At 44.5% G+C, this 25651-nt stretch overlaps 1 protein-coding gene and 1 long non-coding RNA gene across 2 annotated transcripts in view; one reads left to right on the top strand and one right to left on the bottom strand.

Moving 5' to 3' along the window:
* Window positions 1–19140: 19140 nt before the first annotated feature.
* syndig1l (synapse differentiation inducing 1-like) overlaps window positions 19141–25651 on the bottom strand; it is a 96749-nt gene continuing 90238 nt past the window's right edge. Inside the window, exon 4 of the mRNA XM_021601071.3 lies at window positions 19141–23199. Coding sequence (XP_021456746.2) covers window positions 23041–23199 — 159 coding nt within the window. The 3' untranslated portion in view covers window positions 19141–23040. The remainder of the gene's footprint in view (window positions 23200–25651) is intronic.
* On the top strand, window positions 22047–23475 carry LOC149984177 (uncharacterized). The gene is made up of 2 exons (XR_016495642.1): window positions 22047–22162; window positions 22414–23475. It is a non-coding gene; the product is annotated as an uncharacterized LOC149984177 (long non-coding RNA).

Raw genomic sequence — 25651 nt, 5'->3', positions numbered from 1 at the left:
GAAAAACCTGGCGCACGCTGCCGGCTGTTCAGAAATCATAAATGAGGGACGCTGTGTAATTACACAGACAAGACAACGACTCCATGAGATATATCCTTCCATCTACTCCTCCAGTCTTTCATGTTCTAATGTGACTCCGGAGAAGACAATCAGACAGTAATCACGGTCAGGCTAATGATGATGGAGTCATTAAGCCTGCTTCCTAATCATAGAAGAAATTAATTGTCTTTTAATAAATCAGCCAGCTGAGGAGAAAACTATCACGACAGTGACAAGTTCTCTAAGAAAATACAAAGCTCTGCCTGAAGTAAACTGAAACTCAACCACACTGCAGAAACAGGCATTAAGAAGCCATAAAATGATGGATGTGATTTAGAAGGTAATTAGGGTGGGTATGAAAAATTGTGCAGAAACAACCAGGCCATTCCCAACAAATGCCCCAATTCCATGTCATCACTCACTACAAGTGCTATTTGATTCGCCAGATACTCTACACGACCATGTTCTGATAATGCCAAGCACAAAGAGGGACTGATCGAACCGCCAATGGATTGGTAAAAGTGATATGCCCACCCAGCCGGGCTCAGGGAGGGAGGGAGGGAGGGAGGGAGGGAGGGAGGGAGAGAGAGAGAGAGGGAGGGAGGGAGAGAGGGAGAGAGGGAGAGAGGGAGAGAGGGAGAGAGGGTTGTACACTGAAGTGACACATAGTAGAATTCAATACCGGTCCCTTACAGGGTTAATTCCGAGTGGTTAAAGGGTTAAATTGTAAACAAGTCAAAGGGTTAAGTTTAGGTATTAGGGCTATGGTTTGGGGAAGGCTTAAAACAAAACAAAAATGTCACCCTGGGGAAATGTGGCCCGTTTTCATCAGGTCTGAGGCATTTCTAGGACAGTGAGATGTTTCACACATATATTCCCAGGAGGAAGGCAGATCTTGGCTGTCCTTGTTCAATAGGGCCATTGGACGTCTTTCAGCGATGTTCCTATCCGCAGATTCGTTGTTAAATATCCAAGCAGACACATTTGTTTCCAGTCTCTGAAAGACTATGTTGGGCGCTGCTTCATGCTCTGGCTCACATCCCTCCCCCAAGGTGGACTTTTTATGAAAAAGGAGCTGAACACTAACAACAATCTTTCGGGCGAAACAGAAAGAACTGACCAGATGCAATAGCTTCAAGTGATTCCTCTCATCAACACGAATTTTGACGATGGGAGCATCTACTAGCTACATGGTGACATTCATGTTTCAACCGGAATATATAGCGGAGAGTTTTCAAACAAAATAGTTGGATTTAGCTCAAGTTAGAAGCTCAGCTCCTGCCGACGCAAGCCCCGAGAGAGTAGATCACAAATATGGTCCCTAGCTAAGTAAGTTACTTTGTCCTGCAAGCCACCTAGCTAACTTTTTAGTGCAGCTACTGAAACCCATATTGTGTATTACTGACTAACAAACTACTATGTTACAGTGGAGGGGGGGGGGGGGGGGGGGTGTGTAACTAGGTAGCTAGCTAAACAAGTATTTGACTGTGGGGGGTGTAACTAGGTAGCTAGCTAAACAAGTATTTGACTGTGGGGGGTGTAACTAGGTAGCTAGCTAAACAAGTATTTGACTGTGGGGGGGGGGGGGGGGTAACTAGGTAGCTAGCTAAACAAGTATTTGACTGTGGGGGGGGGGGGTGTAACTAGGTAGCTAGCTAAACAAGTATTTGACTGTGGGGGGGGGGTGTAACTAGGTAGCTAGCTAAACAAGTATTTGACTGTGGGGGGGGGGGGGGTAACTAGGTAGCTAGCTAAACAAGTATTTGACTGTGGGGGGGGGGGGGGTAACTAGGTAGCTAGCTAAACAAGTATTTGACTGTGGGGGGGGGGACTAGGTAGCTAGCTAAACAAGTATTTGACTGTGGGGGGGGGGGGGTAACTAGGTAGCTAGCTAAACAAGTATTTGACTGTGGGGGGTGTAACTAGGTAGCTAGCTAAACAAGTATTTGACTGTGGGGGGGGGGGTGTAACTAGGTAGCTAGCTAAACAAGTATTTGACTGTGGGGGGGGGGTGTAACTAGGTAGCTAGCTAAACAAGTATTTGACTGTGGGGGGGGGGGGGGGTAACTAGGTAGCTAGCTAAACAAGTATTTGACTGTGGGGGGGGGGGGTAACTAGGTAGCTAGCTAAACAAGTATTTGACTGTGGGGGGTGTAACTAGGTAGCTAGCTAAACAAGTATTTGACTGTGGGGGGGGGGGGGGTGTAACTAGGTAGCTAGCTAAACAAGTATTTGACTGTGGGGGGGGGGTGTAACTAGGTAGCTAGCTAAACAAGTATTTGACTGTGGGGGGGGTGTAACTAGGTAGCTAGCTAAACAAGTATTTGACTGTGGGGGGGGGGGGGTGTAACTAGGTAGCTAGCTAAACAAGTATTTGACTGTGGGGGGGGGGGTAACTAGGTAGCTAGCTAAACAAGTATTTGACTGTGGGGGGGGGGGGGTAACTAGGTAGCTAGCTAAACAAGTATTTGACTGTGGGGGGGGGGACTAGGTAGCTAGCTAAACAAGTATTTGACTGTGGGGGGGGGTGTAACTAGGTAGCTAGCTAAACAAGTATTTGACTGTGGGGGGGGGGGTAACTAGGTAGCTAGCTAAACAAGTATTTGACTGTGGGGGGGGGGGGGGTAACTAGGTAGCTAGCTAAACAAGTATTTGACTGTGGGGGGGGGGACTAGGTAGCTAGCTAAACAAGTATTTGACTGTGGGGGGGGGGTAACTAGGTAGCTAGCTAAACAAGTATTTGACTGTGGGGGGGGGGGGGGTGTAACTAGGTAGCTAGCTAAACAAGTATTTGACTGTGGGGGGGGGGGTGTAACTAGGTAGCTAGCTAAACAAGTATTTGACTGTGGGGGGGGGTGTAACTAGGTAGCTAGCTAAACAAGTATTTGACTGTGGGGGGGGGGGTGTAACTAGGTAGCTAGCTAAACAAGTATTTGACTGTGGGGGGGGGGGGTAACTAGGTAGCTAGCTAAACAAGTATTTGACTGTGGGGGGGGGGTAACTAGGTAGCTAGCTAAACAAGTATTTGACTGTGGGGGGGGGACTAGGTAGCTAGCTAAACAAGTATTTGACTGTGGGGGGGGGTAGCTAGGTAGCTAGCTAAACAAGTATTTGACTGTGGGGGGTGTAACTAGGTAGCTAGCTAAACAAGTATTTGACTGTGGGGGGGGGGGGTGTAACTAGGTAGCTAGCTAAACAAGTATTTGACTGTGGGGGGGGGGGGTGTAACTAGGTAGCTAGCTAAACAAGTATTTGACTGTGGGGGGGGGGGTGTAACTAGGTAGCTAGCTAAACAAGTATTTGACTGTGGGGGGGGGGGGTGTAACTAGGTAGCTAGCTAAACAAGTATTTCACTGTGGGGGGGGGACTAGGTAGCTAGCTAAACAAGTATTTGACTGTGGGGGGGGAGGGGGTAGCTAGGTAGCTAGCTAAACAAGTATTTGACTGTGGGGGGTGTAACTAGGTAGCTAGCTAAACAAGTATTTGACTGTGGGGGGGGGGGGGTGTAACTAGGTAGCTAGCTAAACAAGTATTTGACTGTGGGGGGGGGGTGTAACTAGGTAGCTAGCTAAACAAGTATTTGACTGTGGGGGGGGGGGTGTAACTAGGTAGCTAGCTAAACAAGTATTTGACTGTGGGGGGGTGTAACTAGGTAGCTAGCTAAACAAGTATTTGACTGTGGGGGGGGGGGGTGTAACTAGGTAGCTAGCTAAACAAGTATTTGACTGTGGGGGGGGGGGGGTAACTAGGTAGCTAGCTAAACAAGTATTTGACTGTGGGGGGGGGGGGGTAACTAGGTAGCTAGCTAAACAAGTATTTGACTGTGGGGGGGGGGTAACTAGGTAGCTAGCTAAACAAGTATTTGACTGTGGGGGGGGGGGGACGACTAGGTAGCTAGCTAAACAAGTATTTGACTGTGGGGGGGGGGGGGGGGTAACTAGGTAGCTAGCTAAACAAGTATTTGACTGTGTGTGTGTGGGGGGGGGGGGGGTGAAGCAGGTATGAAAAGTCTTAGGAAGGAAGTTCTTACACAGTATGAATTGTTGAGTATGGGAGTTTGAGGGAAAATGTCACCCACACATTTACTGTCTAAGCAGAACCCTGCAAGCCCCCCCCAAAAAAAGGTACCTCAGGCTACCTCTAACCACCTGTAACCTCACAACACAAACCAGACAAACACAATTCATCTTTATACCATGCTTACTGTAAAAAAAAAATTTGGCCAACTTATCATCACCTAGTGCAGAGCTAAAGGGGTTGTAAGCAGATTCCACTTAACCTCCACACTAATTGTATTGATCTCTATTAGACTGGCAAGCTAAGCATACCTAACGTGGACATTTCAATATAGTCAGCTTATTTTTTTTTAGAAAACTAGTGTCACTAAATTGGCAGCAAGATTGCAAACCAGCTGAGACTGGCTGGTTAACCAACTAACCAACCATAGATGATTTCTATACATTCATCATTGCTACCAACACACAAACAGAGAGTGAGTTAGCTATATCGACACTTCTATTTTTAGTGCTTTCCAGACAAAGGGTGGAATAGATGGCTACCAAATTGAGATACCAAATAAGAGTAATATTAGCTAGCTTACATTTGCTAACGGTCAGTCATAGATAGAACGAACAGACAAACATGTTTACTCTGCTGAAGGTAGCTACCAGTCTAGCAGTGACTGCCATGGCATAAGCTAAATTGATTGACTGTGTGTATACCATACGAAAGCGATATGATTTAGTTGATGTCTTTCAGAGTTCAATACAGGACTGTAACGTTAGCTAGCTCTACCTCTAATTGGGAATTTTCCATTTTGTTGTGAAGTAAAGAAATTGATGGTAACAAATCACCTGAACTTCTTGTAGGTAGAACGGTGAAAGGTAAGACATTTTCACACATGTTTATAATTAGCACAGCCAGGCACATAACACCACACGGGCATAATGACAAACATTAGTGAAAAACAAACATTTTCAAAACAATCTTGACTACAGAATTTAGGAGATTACTGTGTATTGGTCGCGATTATTTGTTTGTGGCTACGCCTCCTGTAACTAGCGGGCGGTATCGCTATGACTACCGGACAAATACACAGGAAGTGGAAACTTCCTGATTCTAACAGTGATATGAAAATGTGATAGTTCTAGCTCGTGGTTTGGATAATTGTAAAAAAAAATATGATAAAAAAATGTCATGTTGTCAAGGTGAAAATCCCCTTTTTAAGTATCATCAAGTACTCTCCCTGCTTGCTAGAGAATTATGAACTGCCGTGGTGCAGTGGTCTGATACAGTTCTCTGACTCTGAGCCTTGTGAGTTTGAGCCCAGTGCTGTGCTATTGTTTCGTTTTTTGGTTAACGGACGAAGGCATACATTAACGTCCTCAGGACCATTTCACCCGTCCAGGAAATAGACAGCTCTTTCTTGTGACCAGCCTGGAGAAACAACTAGGCCTAATACTAAAGGAAAAACTGAGAGGAGGAGGAAGAAGACGAGGAGGAGGAGGATGAGGTGGAGGTGGAGGAGGAGGAGGAGGAGGAGGAAGAGGTGTCCCAACCCAAACTGTAAACTGGACGGGGCTAAAGGTGTATCGTTAGAATGGATGGCTGGTTCAATTGAGTAAGCTGTCTGGTACTACGTCTGTGTGGGTGGGGGGGTCGCTGTCTGGTACTACGTCTGTGTGGGTGTGGGTGTGGGGTGTGGGTGGGGGGTGTGTGGGTGTGGGTGGGGGGGTGGGTGTGGGTGGGGTGGTCGCTGTCTGATACTACGTCTGTGTGGGTGGGGTGGGGGGGGGGGGTCGCTGTCTGGTACTACGTCTGTGTGGGTGTGGGGTGTGGGTGGGGTGGGGGGGTGGTCGCTGTCTGGTACTACGTCTGTGTGGGTGTGGGGTGTGGATTAGGTCTCATTAGCTGGACTAGATAGATTCTGCAGAGGCAGACATTTCTTATTCTCTACATGTTTTAAAATAGTCATATTTTACCCCAAATCCGTCTCCAGGGACCAGAATGCAACACACGGAGAGTTCTTGCTGATATTCAAATTGAAAGCACATTCTGCAACAAAACGACAATAGCTTAGCATTATATAATATGCAGACATAAAGGTAAGCATCAGATGACCTGGCCTCCACAATCCCCCGACCTCAACCAAATTGACATGGTTTAGAATGAGTTGGACCGCAGAGTGAAGGAAAAGCAGCCAACAAGTGCTCAGCATATGTGGGAACTCCTTCAAGACTGTTGGAAAAGCTTTCCTCATGAAGCTGGTTGAGAGAATGCCAAGAGTGTACAAAGCTGTCATCAAGGCAAAGGGTGGCTACTTTGAAGACTCTAAAATCTAAAATATACTTTGATTTTTTTAAACACTTTTTTGGTTACTACATGACTCCATATTTGTTATTTCATAGTTTTGATGTCTTCACTATTATTCTACAATATAGAAATAAAGAAACACCCTTTGAATGAGTAGGTGTGTCCAAACTTTTAACTGGTACTGTAAGCTATACAATCTATACAGGTAGAGCCACATACAGAGACAATCATCTGCACTGGGGAATTTTTTGCTCTGAATACCATCCGTTGTTTTATAGGCAGATGGGCAGAGAGTTAAGCTCAGTTCAGATACATAAGATCTGTCGTCGGGGGGCGCCAATACAGGCTGTGAGTTTCCAAGATTCAACATCTTTAGCTAAAGTTTTTTTAATGAGACTGATCCAGTTAGCTAATCGGAGAACAGTGTGCTGTTCTGTGTTCAGCCAAGCAGCTAGCTAGCTAGCCAAGCAATGAGCTAGTTAGCTTTTTTTCTGCACTTTCCATGTCATTTTCTATTTCTCCTTCTCTCTTTCCATGTCATTTCCTATTTCTCCTTCTCTCTTTCCATGTCATTTTCTGTTTCTCCTTCTCTCTTTCCATGTCATTTTCTATTTCTCCTCCTCTCTTTCCATGTCATTTTCTATTTCTCCTCCTCTCTTTCCATGTCATTTTCTGTTTCTCCTCCTCTCTTTCCATGTCATTTTCTATTTCTCCTCTTTCCACTTCATTTTCTATTTCTCCTCCTCCCTTTCCATGTCATTTTCTATTTATCCTCCTCTCTTTCCATGTCATTTTCTGTTTCTCCTCCTCTCTTTCCATGTCATTTTCTGTTTCTCCTCCTCTCTTTCCATGTCATTTTCTATTTCTCCTCCTCTCTTTCCATGTCATTTTCTATTTCTCCTCCTCTCTTTCCATGTCATTTTCTATTTCTCCTTCTCTCTTTCCATGTCATTTTCTATTTATCCTCCTCTTTCCATGTCATTTTCTATTTCTCCTCCTCTCTTTCCATGTCATTTTCTATTTCTCCTCCTCTCTTTCCATGTCATTTTCTGTTTCTCCTCCTCCCTTTCCATGTCATTTTCTATTTCTCCTCTCTTTCCATGTCATTTTCTATTTATCCTCCTCTCTTTCCATGTCATTTTCTATTTATCCTCCTCTCTTTCCATGTCATTTTCTATTTATCCTCCTCTCTTTCCATGTCATTTTCTATTTCTCCTCCTCTCTTTCCATGTCATTTTCTGTTTCTCCTCCTCCCTTTCCATGTCATTTTCTATTTCTCCTCTCTTTCCATGTCATTTTCTATTTATCCTCCTCTCTTTCCATGTCATTTTCTATTTCTCCTCCTCTCTTTCCATGTCATTTTCTATTTCTCCTCCTCTCTTTCCATGTCATTTTCTATTTCTCCTCCTCTCTTTCCATGTCATTTTCTGTTTCTCCTCCTCTCTTTCTATGTAATTTTCTATTTCTCCTCCTCTCTTTCCATGTCATTTTCTATTTCTCCTCCTCTCTTTCCATGTCATTTTCTGTTTCTCCTCCTCTCTTTCCATGTCATTTTCTATTTCTCCTCCTCACTTTCCATGTCATTTTCTATTTCTCCTCCTCTCTTTCCATGTCATTTTCTATTTCTCCTCCTCTCTTTCCATGTCATTTTCTGTTTCTCCTCCTCTCTTTCTATGTAATTTTCTATTTCTCCTCCTCTCTTTAAATGTAATTTTCTGTTTCTCCTCCTCTCTTTCCATGTCATTTTCTATTTCTCCTTCTCTCTTTCCATCTCATTTTCTGTTTCTCCTTCTCTCTTTCCATCTCATCATCTTCTCTTGAATGGCTTCCTTGAATTTCATCGACTTGGACGACAGAGTCTGCATCACAAACAGCACCCTACTTCCTATAATAGTGCACTACGTTTGACCAGTTGCCCTATATAGGGAATAGGGTGCCTTTTGGGAAACTGACAGAAACTATTCGCTGGACTTGGAGCAGAAATGTTTACTAGACAGATAAATCTGCACACATAGAAAAAAAAAGAAGAGATGGAGTGAAAAGAGGATGAGGTTTTTTTCCTCACCAGCCCATGTTTTGATAGAGTTTTTTTTGTGTGTGTGTTTGTTTGTGTGTGTGTGTGTGTGTGTGTGTGTGTGTGTGTGTGTGTGTGTCCACAGGATGCAGGTTGATCCCAGTGTTTTTGTGTGTGTATCCTGCCTGCATGTATCTGTGTGCGTATCTGCTTTAGCCTTTCGTGTTTGTGTGTGTGTGTGTGTGTGTGTGTGTGTCCACAGGAGACAGGTTGATCCCAGTGTTTTTGTGTGTGTATCCTGCCTGTATGTATCTGTGTGCGTGTCTGCAGTAGCCTTTCATGTTTGTGTGTGTGTGTGTGTGTCTGTGTCTGTGTGTGTGTGTGTGTGTGTGTGTGTGTGTGTGTGTGTGTGTGTGTGTGTGTGTAGCGAGAGAGAGGAGAACTCATTAACACAGCAGTACACTGTGCATTAAAACATCATGATGTGGTAATTGAACACAATACAACAACGTACTTTTAATGTCATTTTCCAACAAAGTTCCCACTCGCAGATATCAGCCCTGCATGCTAATTGTTTGTTTTCTGGGCTGGGTTTCCTATTAACTTCCTCATGTTCAAGTTTGTTCTTGTCTCTAATTCTCTCCTTCCCTTGTAGCATCAACAGCAAATTCCCAGCCATAATGAGCCGTGTTGATGTTAGTTGCTTTACTGTTCATTACCAAACAGGTTAATTCATATTGCTAAGGGGTTGCATGTTCAATCCAGGTCGCTCAAGATCCACTTCCAAATGTGACATCCGTCAAGGTCCTCAGGACATCGAGATGCCTTCAAAACCAGCTCCTAGAGGCAAGTGGCGCTATTACCATCAAGTAGGCTTGGGCGTTGTGGACGGGGGGTGGCGGATTTGCGTAAGCCGCGACATTTGGATCTGAGGGTCGCATGTTCAATCCCCAATGCAAGGATTTTTTTTTTTTTAACCCTATCCTAAAACTTAACCCTTAACTTTAAATCAATGTCTAAACATAACCAATTTTACATTCACACACAAACGTCACATTCTGCTGTGAATCTGTGAGAGCTTGTTGGAATGTTGGCTTATGAAATGCAGTGTTTATAGATGTTTTCCCACAAAGACTGCTTGGGCTAAATCCGAGACTATAGTCTCTATAGTGGCAAGACTGCTACCTGCTGACTTCTACTTGCTGACTGCTACCTGCTGACTGCTACCTGCTGACTGATATATGCTGACTGCTATATGCTGACTGCTATATGATGACTGCTACATGCTGACTGCTACCTGCTGACTGTTGACCACTACCTGCTGACTGCTATATGCTGACTGCTATGTGCTGACTACTACCTGGTGACTACTACCTGCTGACTACTACCTGCTGACTACTAGCTACTGACTGCTACCTGCTGACTACTACCTGCTGACTACTACCTGCTGACTGCTACCTGCTGACTACTATCTGCTGACTACTACCTGCTGACTACTACCTACTGACTACTACCTACTGACTACTACCTGATGACTGCTACCTGCTGACTACTACCTCATGACTACTACCTGCTGACTACTACCTGCTGACTACTACCTGCTGACTACTACCTATTGACTGCTACCTACTGACTACAACCTGCTGACTGCTACCTGCTACCTGCTGACTACTACCTGCTACCTGCTGACTACTACCTGCTGACTACTACCTGCTGACTACTACCTACTGATTACTACCTGCTGACTACTACCTGCTGACTGCTACCTGCTGACTACTACCTGCTGACTACAACCTGCTGACTACTACCTGCTACCTGCTGACTACTACCTGCTACCTTTTGACTACTACCTGCTGACTACTACCTGCTGACTACTACCTACTGATTACTACCTGCTGACTACTACCTGCTGACTACTACCTGCTGACTGCTACCTGCTGACTACTACCTGCTGACTACTACCTGCTGACTACTACCTGCTGACTACTACCTGCTGACTACTACCTGCTGACTGCTACCTGCTGACTGCTACCTGCTGACTACTACCTTTTGACTACTACCTGCTGACTACTACCTGCTGACTACTACCTGCTGACTACTACCTGCTGACTGCTACCTGCTGACTACTACCTTTTGACTACTACCTGCTGACTACTACCTGCTGACTACTACGTGCTGACTACTACCTACTGACTGCTACCTGCTGACTACTACCTACTGACTGCTACCTGCTGACTGCTACCTGCTGACTACTACCTGCTGACTACTACCTGCTGACTACTACCTTTTGACTACTACCTGCTGACTACTACCTGCTGACTACTACCTGCTGACTACTACCTGCTGACTACTACCTGCTGACTACTACCTTTTGACTATTACCTGCTGACTACTACCTGCTGACTACTACCTGCTGACTACTACCTACTAACTACTACCTGCTGACTACTACCTGCTGACTGCTACCTTTTGACTGCTACCTGCTGACTACTACCTGCTGACTGCTATCTGCTGACTACTAACTTTTGACTACTACCTGCTGACTACTACCTGCTGACTACTACCTGCTGATTACTACCTGCTGACTGCTATATGCTGACTGCTATGTGCTGACTACTACCTGCTGACTACTACCTGCTGACTACTACCTGCTGACTGCTACCTGCTGACTACTACCTGCTGACTGCTACCTGCTGACTACTACCTACTGACTACTACCTGCTGACTACTATCTGCTGACTACTATCTGCTGACTACTATCTGCTGACTACTACCTGCTGACTACTACCTGCTGACTACTACCTGCTGACTACTACCTGCTGACTACTACCTGCTGACTACTACCTGCTGACTACTACCTCCTGACTACTACCTACTGACTACTACCTTTTGACTACTACCTGCTGACTACTACCTGCTGACTACTGCCTGCTGACTACTACCTACTGACTACTACCTGCTGACTACTACCTACTGACTACTACCTGCTGACTACTACCTGCTGACTACTACCTGCTGACTACTACCTGCTGACTACTACCTTGCTGACTACTATCTGCTGACTACTACCTGCTGACTACTACCTTTTGACTACTACCTGCTGACTACTACCTGCTGACTACTACCTGCTGACTACTACCTGCTGACTACTACCTGCTGACTACTACCTTTTGACTATTACCTGCTGACTACTACCTGCTGACTACTACCTGCTGACTACTACCTACTAACTACTACCTGCTGACTACTACCTGCTGACTGCTACCTTTTGACTGCTACCTGCTGACTACTACCTGCTGACTGCTATCTGCTGACTACTAACTTTTGACTACTACCTGCTGACTACTACCTGCTGACTACTACCTGCTGATTACTACCTGCTGACTGCTATATGCTGACTGCTATGTGCTGACTACTACCTGCTGACTACTACCTGCTGACTACTACCTGCTGACTGCTACCTGCTGACTACTACCTGCTGACTGCTACCTGCTGACTACTACCTACTGACTACTACCTGCTGACTACTATCTGCTGACTACTATCTGCTGACTACTATCTGCTGACTACTATCTGCTGACTACTACCTGCTGACTACTACCTGCTGACTACTACCTGCTGACTACTACCTGCTGACTACTACCTCCTGACTACTACCTCCTGACTACTACCTACTGACTACTACCTTTTGACTACTACCTGCTGACTACTACCTGCTGACTACTACCTGCTGACTACTACCTACTGACTACTACCTGCTGACTACTACCTACTGACTACTACCTGCTGACTACTACCTGCTGACTACTACCTGCTGACTACTACCTGCTGACTACTACCTTGCTGACTACTATCTGCTGACTACTATCTGCTGACTACTATCTGCTGACTACTACCTGCTGACTACTACCTGCTGACTACTACCTACTGACTACTACCTACTGACTACTACCTACTGACTACTACCTGCTGACTACTACCTGCTGACTACTACCTACTGACTACTACCTGCTGACTACTACCTACTGACTACTACCTGCTGACTACTATCTGCTGACTACTATCTGCTGACTACTATCTGCTGACTACTATCTGCTGACTACTATCTGCTGACTACTACCTACTGACTACTACCTGCTGACTACTATCTGCTGACTACTATCTGCTGACTACTATCTGCTGACTACTACCTACTGACTACTACCTGCTGACTACTACCTGCTGACTACTACCTACTGACTACTACCTGCTGACTACTACCTGCTGACTACTACCTACTGACTACTACCTGCTGACTACTACCTGCTGACTACTACCTACTGACTACTACCTACTGACTACTACCTGCTGACTGCTACCTGCTGACTACTACCTGCTGACTACTACCTACTGACTACTACCTACTGACTACTACCTTTTGACTACTACCTGCTGACTACTACCTGCTGACTACTACCTGCTGACTACTACCTACTGACTACTACCTGCTGACTACTACCTACTGACTACTACCTGCTGACTACTACCTGCTGACTACTACCTGCTGACTACTACCTGCTGACTACTACCTGCTGACTACTACCTTGCTGACTACTATCTGCTGACTACTATCTGCTGACTACTATCTGCTGACTACTACCTGCTGACTACTACCTGCTGACTACTACCTACTGACTACTACCTACTGACTACTACCTACTGACTACTACCTGCTGACTACTACCTGCTGACTACTACCTACTGACTACTACCTGCTGACTACTACCTACTGACTACTACCTGCTGACTACTATCTGCTGACTACTATCTGCTGACTACTATCTGCTGACTACTATCTGCTGACTACTATCTGCTGACTACTACCTACTGACTACTACCTGCTGACTACTATCTGCTGACTACTATCTGCTGACTACTATCTGCTGACTACTACCTACTGACTACTACCTGCTGACTACTACCTGCTGACTACTACCTACTGACTACTACCTGCTGACTACTACCTGCTGACTACTACCTACTGACTACTACCTGCTGACTACTACCTGCTGACTACTACCTACTGACTACTACCTACTGACTACTACCTGCTGACTGCTACCTGCTGACTACTACCTGCTGACTACTACCTGCTGACTACTACCTGCTGACTACTACCTGCTGACTACTACCTACTGACTACTACCTGCTGACTACTATCTGCTGACTACTATCTGCTGACTACTATCTGCTGACTACTATCTGCTGACTACTATCTGCTGACTACTACCTGCTGACTACTACCTGCTGACTGCTATCTGCTGACTACTATCTGCTGACTACTATCTGCTGACTACTACCTGCTGACTACTACCTGCTGACTACTACCTGCTGACTACTACCTGCTGACTGCTACCTGCTGACTGCTACCTTTTGACTGCTACCTGCTGACTACTACCTGCTGACTACTATCTGCTGACTACTATCTGCTGACTACTATCTGCTGACTACTATCTGCTGACTACTATCTGCTGACTACTATCTGCTGACTGCTATCTGCTGACTACTATCTGCTGACTACTATCTGCTGACTGCTATCTGCTGACTACTATCTGCTGACTACTATCTGCTGACTACTACCTGCTGACTACTACCTGCTGACTACTACCTGCTGACTACTACCTGCTGACTACTACCTGCTGACTACTACCTGCTGACTACTACCTACTGACTACTACCTGCTGACTACTACCTGCTGACTATTACCTACTGACTACTACCTGCTGACTACTACCTGCTGACTATTACCTGCTGACTACTACCTGCTGACTACTACCTGCTGACTACTACCTGCTGACTACTACCTGCTGACTATTACCTACTGACTACTACCTGCTGACTACTACCTGCTGACTATTACCTACTGACTACTACCTGCTGACTACTACCTGCTGACTATTACCTGCTGACTACTACCTGCTGACTATTACCTGCTGACTACTACCTGCTGACTATTACCTGCTGACTACTACCTGCTGACTATTACCTGCTGACTACTACCTGCTGACTACTACCTGCTGACTATTACCTGCTGACTACTACCTGCTGACTACTACCTGCTGACTACTACCTGCTGACTATTACCTGCTGACTATTACCTGCTGACTACTACCTGCTGACTATTACCTGCTGACTACTACCTGCTGACTATTACCTGCTGACTACTACCTGCTGACTCAGTCCAAAGGAGTATGCATGCATCTACTATCCCTATCCAGTGTGTGTGTGTGTGTGTGTGTGTGTGTGTGTGTGTGTGTGTGTGTGTGTGCATTAATTTTGCTCTGTTATCCCTCAATTGATAAATACATCTTTACAGAGGTGTTTGAGGCCCTCCCTCCTTCCTCCCTTCTTCCTCCCTCCTTCCTCCCTCCCTCCCCAGGGTTTAGGGGAAAATTGTCTCTTTCAGGTATTTCTCTCTCCTCCCTCCCTCCCTCCCTGAAATCCTGTGTGTCAAAAATGGGATAAACGCTGAGGATATAAATAAAGCATGAAAACCTTAGTGTTACTGTGCTAAGCAAACCATCTCAGAAAGCATGAAAACCTCAGTGTCACTGTGCTAAGCAAACCATCCCAGAAAGCATGAAAACCTTAGTGTTACCATGCTAAGCAAACCATCCCAGAAAGCATGAAAACCTAAGTGTCACCGTGCTAAGCAAACCATCTCAGAAAGCATGAAAACCTTAGTGTCACTGTGCTAAGCAAACCATCCCAGAACGAGGAGATGCAGGGCGACGGGCGTAGTGGAGAGACTAGTTCCTTTTAGATTCCTTTAGACTTGCCCCTGTGCTGTGTAGCCTCCCAGTAGAGACATGGGATATGTTCCAAATGGCATCCTGGTTCCCTACATAGTGCACTACTTTTGACCGGAGTCCTATGGGGCCTGATCAAAAGTAGGGCACTATTAATGGAATAGGGTGCCATTTGGGATGCCCTGGATAGAGAGGAAGGGTTTTACCTTAATACCCAGCATGCATTATTCACTGTCTGTTAAAGGCTAAAGGCTGGGGTCACAGGGTAGGTTAATATCACGAGAAGCCCCTGACTGCAGTGTGCAGTTCGGTACCGGGCTCAATGTGGGCGGAGTCAAACTTCGGGGGCCGGACTCAATTACGGCAGAGTCAAACGTTGGGGGCCGGACTCAATTACGGCGGAGTCAAACGTTGGGGGCCGGACTCAATTACGGCAGAGTCAAACGTTGGGGGCCGGGCTCAATTACGGCGGAGTCAAACGTTGGGGGCCGGGCTCAATTACGGCGGAGTCAAACGTTGGGGGCCGGGCTCAATTACGGCGGAGTCAAACGTTGGGGGCCGGGCTCAATTACGGCAGAGTCAAACGTTGGGGGCCGGGCTCAAAGTGTGAGGAGTCCAACACGTTGAACCTGAACCCTTCCCGTCTCCTTCAAGGTCACCCAAGTTGAGGTAAACGTCTCCTTCAAGGTCACCCAAGTTGAGGTAAACGTCTCCTTCAAGGTCACCCAAGTTGAGGTAAACGTCTCCTTCAAGGTCACCCAAGTTGAGGTAAAAGTCGAAGGTATCAACGTCAACGAAAGCGAATCTTAATCGAACCTAACCTACATGGATAAAAATACAAACCATGGAAGTAAGTGAGACTGTCATTATGCATAATGTACTTTGCAATATTCACGTTATACCATTGCAGTGGTATATTTTTATATGACCAACTACAGCACCGATGTTAGCATATCGTTAATAAATCATCCATTTGCATGTGAGTTCGTTAATTGCTCACAATGAGGGAATCTTATTTGGACACATTTGCCTGCTTGAGCAGTAAGCCTGAGTTTACATGTACAGTTATGTAATTGATTTCGTCATAGATTTTTCTGTGTTTCTTTAATGTCTGCCTTGTTGTGTTTGGCTCTAAATGTGTATTGTTGATGCCATTCCCTTAGTTACACACAGCGAGTCCACACAGCCTTACACATAGTATATATAATAGTGACAACATACATGGCAAGTCAAGAAAAGTAATTGTAACTTGTCCACACTGCAAACTGAAGTTAAATAAGATACACTTAGCGGTGAGGTATGTCTGTGATTTGTAAGTGGGTGGGTGGGGTGGTGAGGTATGTCTGTGATTTGTAAGTGGGTGGGTGGGGTGGTGAGGTATGTCTGTGATTTGGAAGTGGGTGGGTGGGGTGGTGAGGTATGTCTGTGATTTGGAAGTGGGTGGGTGGGGTGGTGAGGTATGTCTGTGATTTGTAAGTGGGTGGGTGGGTGGTGAGGTATGTCTGTGATTTGTAAGTGGGTGGGTGGGGTGGTGAGGTATGACTGTGATTTGGAAGTGGGTGGGTGGGGTGGTGAGGTATGTCTGTGATTTGGAAGTGGGTGGGTGGGGTGGTGAGGTATGTCTGTGATTTGTAAGTGGGTGGGTGGGGTGGTGAGGTATGTCTGTGATTTGTAAGTGGGTGGGTGGGGTGGTGAGGTATGTCTGTGATTTGTAAGTGGGTGGGTGGGGTAGTGAGGTATGTCTGTGACTTGTAAGTGGGTCGGTTGGTACTCTCTGGGATGCATGCTAATGGATTCAGGATCAATAGACCAATTAATGACCTTCTCTCTCGTCCTGAACAAGGTAATTATGTACACTTCCTTGTGGAAGCCGGGCAGTGCAAGCACCAAATCACAGGCTCACAAAGCACTTAGCCAAACATAACCATCTTTTCTATTTGTGTACGAGGTTGGCTTTGTTTTTGAAAATATTCTGGATTCACTGAGGTCACAAAATACACTATATTCATAGTTGTCTAACAACAGAAATCTGCATACAAACCACAGAGAAAGATTATTTTTTTTTCAAGATTGAAGAAAAGACAAGTCATTTTTCCCCTGTAGTTTTTAATTTTCATTACATCCCAGAACATTTTTATATTAGCAATATTTACATTATCTTCTCACACAAGACATACAGAAAGTAGGGAATATCCCAAACATAAAGTCAATTCTAAATACAATTTGGTTGTATTTTGTTTCCAGAATATCACAATACCTAGAGAAGCACGACCCCCCCCCCCCCCCCTGGTATTAAAGAATTCTCAGAAACATCCTGTTAAATCGTCATAGTTACATTCACAGAAACCATACATTTATCAGATTGAGCATTGTTACGTAGACGGAAATCATCAGCCTATCAGGTTTAAAGTTGGGAGAAACAACAGCATCAACATTAATGTCAGACCGTATTGAACTGAACAATACCAGGTTCTCTAAAGAGCCCGATAAAACACGTACTTTGAAACACAACGCTACAGAACAGAACACAAAGCATTCATCAGCTGTATCAGAAATAAATAACCATTTCTCTCAAAAAGGTAAACAAACAAACAAACAAAAATACGGTGTGTGTATATATATATATATACTGTATATATATATATATATATATATATATATATATATATATATATATATATATATATATATATATATATATATATATATATATATATATATTTAATTAGGCCAGCCTCAGTCTCAGGAGGAGATGATTGTCCTAATATGAACACTGTGGCAAACACATAAAAACACAGAACACCAACTCTCAGAAGTAGTTTACAGTTTTAGTCATCAGCATAACATATTCAAGCACCAACATGTTATAACGGTGATGGGAACAAAACCAACGGACGAAGAGACACATGTCTTAAATCCATAGCTCTGGTGGGGTCAACTGGTGGGGTCAACTGGTGGGGTCAAACGGTTGTCATGGGGACACACTGTAAAATGGGGTCACGGGTGCATGATAAGGCCGGGTGGATCCTCTAACAGGAACAGGAAGTAACCAGGTCTAAACAACAAGGGGGGGGTTCAGTTAATTGGGTAGTGAATGTGCTAATGGCCAAAAACACTAGCAAATCAATTAAGCCATAATATGCTGTTATCTGGGTCTGCCATCCACCTTCTGCCTGCTTCTAGTGTGTGTCTGTCTAGTGTGTGTGTGTGTGTGTGTGTGTGTGTGTGTGTGTGTGTGTGTGTGTGTGTGTGCATGGCCTCAGTGTCTAGCCTAGTGAAGAAGTCTCTCTGTTTGTCTTTTGATAATGGTCAGACAAAATTAGCTTGGTGGTCCCAACTTGCGAGACAATGTCCATAGCAGTTGGAAAACAAGATGGCCGCTAACTGCTGCTGTTAAAATAACTGTCACTGCCTACAGCTGCTATTGAATGAGTTTTAATGGTAGCCATTATAGCAAAACAACTTCCCAACCATTTCCCTCAGGAGCCAAGTCGACATGGTTCATCTTCATTAGTGGACGGTGCTGAAATTGTCTTTCCTGTTTATATCTCCAAGGGTTGCATCCCAAGTAGAACCCCATTCCCTACATAGTGCACCACTTTCGATCAGGGCCCATAGAGAATAGGGTGCAATTTGGGACAAATTCCAAATTATTTGTTATCTGAGAGCTACGGACAGGCAAATGCAGTTTTTTCTCACATCATTACACTCGACTGTAACAACCCGCAACTGGAAAACTGGCCAACAGATTTGAAATGTATTGGGTTGTAGGTCGTTGGATACTATGTTGGGCTATGCTCTAGTCTAGAGAGATGCTGATTCTCTCTTACAGAGAAAACCATTATAGGGAGATAATTGTGACCGATAAATGTCAGTTATGACTAATGCATGACCAGTGAGAGGCAGAGATGGAGAGAGAGAGGGGGGGGGGGGGGGGGGGGGGGGGGGGGGGGGGGGGGCGGCGGAGAGAGAGAGGGGGGGGGGCGGAGAGAGAGGGGGGAGAGTGGAGGAAGGGAGTGAGGGAGAGAGGGGAGAGAATTAGGGAGAGGATGAGGGAGAGAGAGGGAGTTAGGGAGAGGAAGGGAGGGAGAGGGAGAGAGAGGGAGTTAGGGTGAGGGTGGGAGGTAGAGGGAGGGTGAGGGAGAGAGAGCTGTAAGTGTAGAGAGTTGAGTTACAATGCTTCAGTGCCCACACTCTACCTGGGTCCTGGGAATGTATAGTATTGAATAGTTGTCTGTGTTGTACCACAACACTGAGTCAGACCACAGGGACACTATGAAGTTGAGTTCATGACTGTGTCGCAAACGGCACCCTATTCCTTTTGTATAGCACTACATTTACCGGAGCCCTATGTGCCCTGGTCAAAAGTAATGCACTACATAGGGAATACTTGGGACGCAACCCTACACTGGCCCTAGAGCAGAGGACAGTTTTAGAGAACAAAAACTGGATGGTAAAATCTTGAAGTTACATCAGGTAAATAGCTATAGGACTGATGGGGATATTATACATATATACATGTGCAAAAGTCTGTTAGAAATGTCCTTGATTTCCATGTAAACATACATGAAATGGGTTGCGAAATGAATAGGAAATATAGTCAAGAAGGTCAACAAGTTAATAAATAATTATTTTTTATTTAAATAGTAATTGTGTCCTTGAAACTTTGCTTTCGTCAAAGAATCCTCAATTACAGCCTTGCAGACCTTTGGCATTGTAGTTGTCAATTTGTTGAGGTAATCTGAAGAGATTTCACCCCATGCTTCCTGAAACACCTCCCACAAGTTGGATTGGCTTGATGGGCACTTCTTACATACCATACGGTCAAGCTGCTCCCACAACTGTTCAATAGGGTTGAGATCCGGTGACTGTGCTGGCCACTCCATTATAGACAGAATACCAGCTGACTGCTTCTTCCATAAATAGTTATAGTTTGGAGCTGTGCTTTGTGTCATTTTCTTGTTGTAGGGGGAAATTGGCTCCAATTAAATGCCGTGAAAAGGGTATGCAAAATGAAGAGATAGCCTTCCTTCTTCAAATTCCCCTTTACCCAAACCAAAGCAGCCCCAGACATCCACAATATCTCCACCATGCTTGAAAGATGGCGTCAAGCCCTCCTTCAGCATCTTTTCATTTTTTCTGTGTCTCACAAATGTTCTTCTTTGTGATCCGAACACCTCAAACTTAGATTTGTCTGTCCATAACACTTTTTTCCAATCTTCCTCTGTCCGTCATCTGTGTTCTTTGCCCATCTTAATCTTTTATTTTTATTGGCAAGTCTGAGATATGGCTTTTTCTTTGTAACTCTACCTAGTAGGCCAGAATCCCGGAGTCGCCTCCTCACTGTTGACATTGAGACTGGTGTTTTGCGGGTACTATTTAATGAAGCTGCCAGTTGAGGACTTGTGAAGCATCTGTTTCTCAAACTAGACACTCTAATGTACTTGTCCTCTTGCTCAGTTGTGCACCGGGGCCTCCCACTCCTCTTTCTATTCTGGTTAGAGCCAGTTTGCGCTGTTCTGTGAAGGGAGTAGTACACAGCGTTGTACGAGATCTTCAGTTTCTTGGCAAGTTCTCACATGGAATAGCCTTCATTTCTCAGAACAAGAATAGACTGATGAGTTTCAAAAGAAAGTTATTTGTTTCTAGCCATTTTGAGCCTGTAATCAAACCCACAAATGCTGATGCTCCAGATACTCAATGTTTCTAAGAAGGCCAGTTTTATTGCTTCTTTAATCAGAACAACAGTTTTCAGGTGTGCTAACATAATTGAAAAGTGGTAAAAGTCAAGGGGTCTGAATACTTTCTAAAGGCGCTGTGTATGAGTTGGACTTTTGGAAAACCATTCCAGGTGACAACCTCATGAAGCTGGTTGAGAGAATGCCAAGAGTGAGCAAACCTGTCATCAAGGCAAACGTTGGCTACCTTGAAGAATCTCAATCTTGTTATTTTGGCATTTTGTTACAATTTATGTTAAGCCCTATTCTTTCTGAGCGAAAAAGACTTTAAGAGGAACTGAAACGGATGTGCGGACACCTCTGTTGAAACATCAAAAGAAATACAATCTTCTGTCTACTACTACATATCCAGTGCTTTGTTCGAGGACGGTTCGGCCAAGCCAGTAGATCTGAATACACCTCCAGGCAGGGTTTAGTGAAGGTACCTTAGAAAGCATGAAGGGGAACTACATAGAAACACTAGCTTGGATGTATGGAGGGAAGGCAGAACCCTAACGGACCAAAACAAGACATTATTAGATAGATCTTATGGGCGTTTCTCTTTGATGCCTCTTTAGGGAAGCGAAACAACTTGAGCATTGTACATCTCTCCCCAGTCCAGTTCACCTGCAGAGAGCAGGAAATGAGCTTTTTCTCTCCTTTTGAATTTGTATTATTCAATTTCTGCCAACACAGTTTGTTCAGTTAGAAACACACACACACACACACACACACACACACACACACACACACACACACACACACACACACACACACACACACACACAATATTTATGTTATTAATTAAAGCTAGAATTGTGAGATCTGTCAATGTTTGACAGCTTTGCTTTCTTGTTGTCATTTCAACAAACAGTAATTAACAGTTCTGAGTTTGTTGACAATAGTCCAGATAGTCTCCTTTATGAAGATGAAAACATGCCTTTGGGACAGAAATGTTTGATCAATAAGGACCTGTTACACGACTACCCCATCAGTGGGAAGAGAGCTCTCTCTCTCTCTCTCTCTCTCTCTCTCTCTCTCTCTCACACTGACTGACTCTCTCTCTCTCTCTCTCTCTCTCTCTCTCTCTCTCTCTCTCTCTCTCACTGACTCTCTAGCTCTCTCTCTCTCTCTGTCTGTCTCTCTCTCTCTCTCTGTTTCTCTCTCTCTCTCTCTCTCTCTCTCTCTCTCTCTCTCTCTCATCAAAGGATCTCAGAGGAGGGTCTTCATGTTGACGGAGAACCACCCAGCGTTAGGCCTTTGACCCAGGCCAAATGAAGAAGCATTTGATGGTATATTAAAAAAAAAGTGATAGTCAGTCAGTAGCAGGGGATCCAAATAGACAACATTTTCAAACCCTGTGTAGAAGTTCAGATGACACAGAGAACTCAAGGTTTTTAGTGTTTCAGCTTGTATTTTCAGTGAGTCCTCCAGACACTGGGGCCCCTCGAAGTTCCTCAATTCCCTAAAGTCTCAGTAATTGGCATCCATGTTTTTCCATGTCTGTTCCCTCCCCCCCTGTCTGTTTCTGTAATGGTTTTAGAATGTTGGAGGAACACAGCAGAGTTCAAACACCCTACAGGGGGGTGAAGACAACGGAGCAGAACAGCGGAATGGCAGAACTCAATTCTCCTCAACTTCACTTGGGTAACTTTTCCCAGAGAAATATGTCTGTTTTCAGTCTGTACTGGTTTCGCCTTGCTCTCCTCCTCCTCCTCCTCCCTTCCTGCCTTGCTCTCCTCCTCCTCCCTTCCTGCCTTGCTCTCCTCCTCCTCCTCCTCCCTTCCGGCCTTGCCCTTCTCAGTCTGTTCATCTAATCTTTGCTGACGGGGACCACCCGTAGGGAAGCTAAAAGGGGAGGATAGACAGATTTATGGATGACAGAGGAACATAACCCAAAAACTGTTTCCATGTTCCGAAGAGGGGCAGTTTTAACATGGCATTAGCCGTGTTCATTGAGAGTGGTGGTTCATCCTTCCTTTCCTCTTCTGTGGTTCCTCTGGTTGTCCAGGAGAAGAACGGAGGGATGGAGGGATGGAGGGATGGAGGGAGAAGGAGGAATATGTCCCGAAAAAATTTCCATGCCAGTGGCAGTGTTCCATTCCAGGAAGAGACAGTTCCTAGCTGTCCTGCTTTTCCCCGGTGGTCTGGTCCAGGAGGTCAGGCGCTGCTATACGTGTCCAGGCTTGGAGAGGTAGGCGATGAGGGCCACCACCACCCCAACGTAGACCCCTGTCCCGATGGTGATGGAAAGGGCCGCTAGGAACAGTGCCCTCCGGGACGCGATGCTCGCCAGCGGGAAGTCACCCTTCGTCACCGCCTTACTGGTCTGGAAGAAGGAAACAGAGGAGAGAGAGAGATGAGTGAGATATCGCCTTGGAAACACAATAGAACTGTGGAAAAACTCATCGTGGATTGTGGGTTTGAAAAATGGCAGTTAGGAGTCTTGTTATATGATGTAAGACATGTGGAAATGGTAGTTAGGACTAAACAAGTCTTGGGACATAAGATTTTAAAACTGGCAATTAGGAGTAGTCAAGATTTGTGTGATACAGGTAACTGCCAAAATAAAGGAAACCCTTGAGTAAATAAGGGAAACACTTGAGTAAATAAAGGATACAAAGTATATTGAAAGCAGGTGCTTTCACACAGCTGTGGTTCCTAAGCAATTAACACCCCATTATGCTTAGCATAAAAATGTATAAAAAAGCTTGCCCATTCTTTTGGCTATAGGATGACAATGGCCCCCCTCCGCAAGGCACGAGCTGTCATTGAATGATTTGATGAGCACGGAAACGATATAAACCATATGCCATGGCATCTCAGTTACCAGATCTCAACCCAATTGAACACTTCTAAGAGATTCTGGATTGGCGCCTGAGACAGTGTTTTCCATCACCATCAACGTAGAATGTTAGACTAACAGAACACATAGAATGTTAGACTGTCAGAACACATAGAATGTTAGAATGTTAGACTGACAGAACACATAGAATGTTAGAATGTTAGACTGTCAGAACACGTAGAATGTTAGACTAACAGAACACATAGAATGTTAGAATGTTAGACTGACAGAACACATAGAATGTTAGAATGTTAGACTGTCAGAACACATATAATGTTAGAATGTTAGACTGTCAGAACACATAGAATGTTAGAATGTTAGACTGTCAGAACACATAGAATGTTAGACTGTCAGAACACATAGAATGTTAGAACGGTAGACTGACAGAACACATAGAATGTTAGACTGACAGAACACATAGAATGTTAGACTGTCAGAACACATAGAATGTTAGAATGGTGGACTGACAGAACACATAGAATGTTAGACTGTCAGAACACATAGAATGTTAGAACGGTAGACTGACAGAACACATAGAATGTTAGACTGACAGAACACATAGAATGTTAGACTGTCAGAACATGTAAAATGTTACAACGTTGGACCTGTGTTCTGACAGAATGTTAGAATGTTAGAATGTTAGATTGTCAGTGTTGCTTCCCTCCTATTGTGTTCCAGACACTTGTAGAATCTATGCCAAGGCATAGAAATAACCTAACTGTTCTTTAAAATAAAATACCCATGTTAATTAGAATTCCCTTCCTGAACAGTTAGAATTCCCTTCCTGAACAGTTAGAATTCCCTTCCTGAACAGTTAGAATTCCCTTCCTGAACAGTTAGAATTCCCTTCCTGAACAGTTAGAATTCCCTTCCTGAACAGTTAAAATTCCCTTCCTGAACAGTTAAATTCCCTTCCTGAACAGTTAGAATTCCCTTCCTGAACAGTTAGAATTCCCTTCCTGAACAGTTAGAATTCCCTTCCTGAACAGTTAAATTCCCTTCCTGAACAGTTAGAATTCCATTCCTGAACAGTTAGAATTCCCTTCCTGAACAGTTAGAAATCCCTTCCTGAACAGTTAGAATTCCCTTCCTGAACAGTTAGAATTCCCTTCCTGAACAGTTAGAATTCCCTTCCTGAACAGTTAGAATTCCCTTCCTGAACAGTTAGAATTCCCTTCCTGAACAGTTAGAATTCCCTTCCTGAACAGTTAGAATTCCCTTCCTGAACAGTTAGAATTCCATTCCTGAACAGTTAGAATTCCCTTCCTGAACAGTTAGAATTCCCTTCCTGAACAGTTAGAATTCCCTTCCTGAACAGTTAGAATTCCCTTCCTGAACAGTTAGAATTCCCTTCCTGAACAGTTAGAATTCCCTTCCTGAACAGTTAGAATTCCCTTCCTGAACAGTTAGAATTCCCTTCCTGAACAGTTAGAATTCCCTTCCTGAACAGTTAGAATTCCCTTCCTGAACAGTTAGAATTCCCTTCCTGAACATTTAGAATTCCATTCCTGAACAGTTAGAATTCCCTTCCTGAACAGTTAGAAGTCCCTTCCTGAACAGTTAGAATTCCCTTCCTGAACAGTTAGAATTCCCTTCCTGAACAGTTAAATTCCCTTCCTGAACAGTTAGAATTCCATTCCTGAACAGTTAGAATTCCCTTCCTGAACAGTTAAATTCCCTTCCTGAACAGTTAGAATTCCCTTCCTGAACAGTTAGAATTCCCTTCCTGAACAGTTAGAATTCCCTTCCTGAACAGTTAAATTCCCTTCCTGAACAGTTAGAATTCCCTTCCTGAACAGTTAGAATTCCCTTCCTGAACAGTTAGAATTCCCTTCCTGAACAGTTAAATTCCCTTCCTGAACAGTTAGAATTCCATTCCTGAACAGTTAGAATTCCCTTCCTGAACAGTTAGAAATCCCTTCCTGAACAGTTAGAA

This window comes from Oncorhynchus mykiss, chromosome 4, assembly GCF_057628025.1.
Source record: "Oncorhynchus mykiss isolate SJ-2025 chromosome 4, ASM5762802v1, whole genome shotgun sequence".
NCBI lineage: Eukaryota > Metazoa > Chordata > Actinopteri > Salmoniformes > Salmonidae > Oncorhynchus > Oncorhynchus mykiss.
Note: the sequence above shows the minus strand (reverse complement) of the source record. Positions and strands in the feature narration are given on the sequence as shown.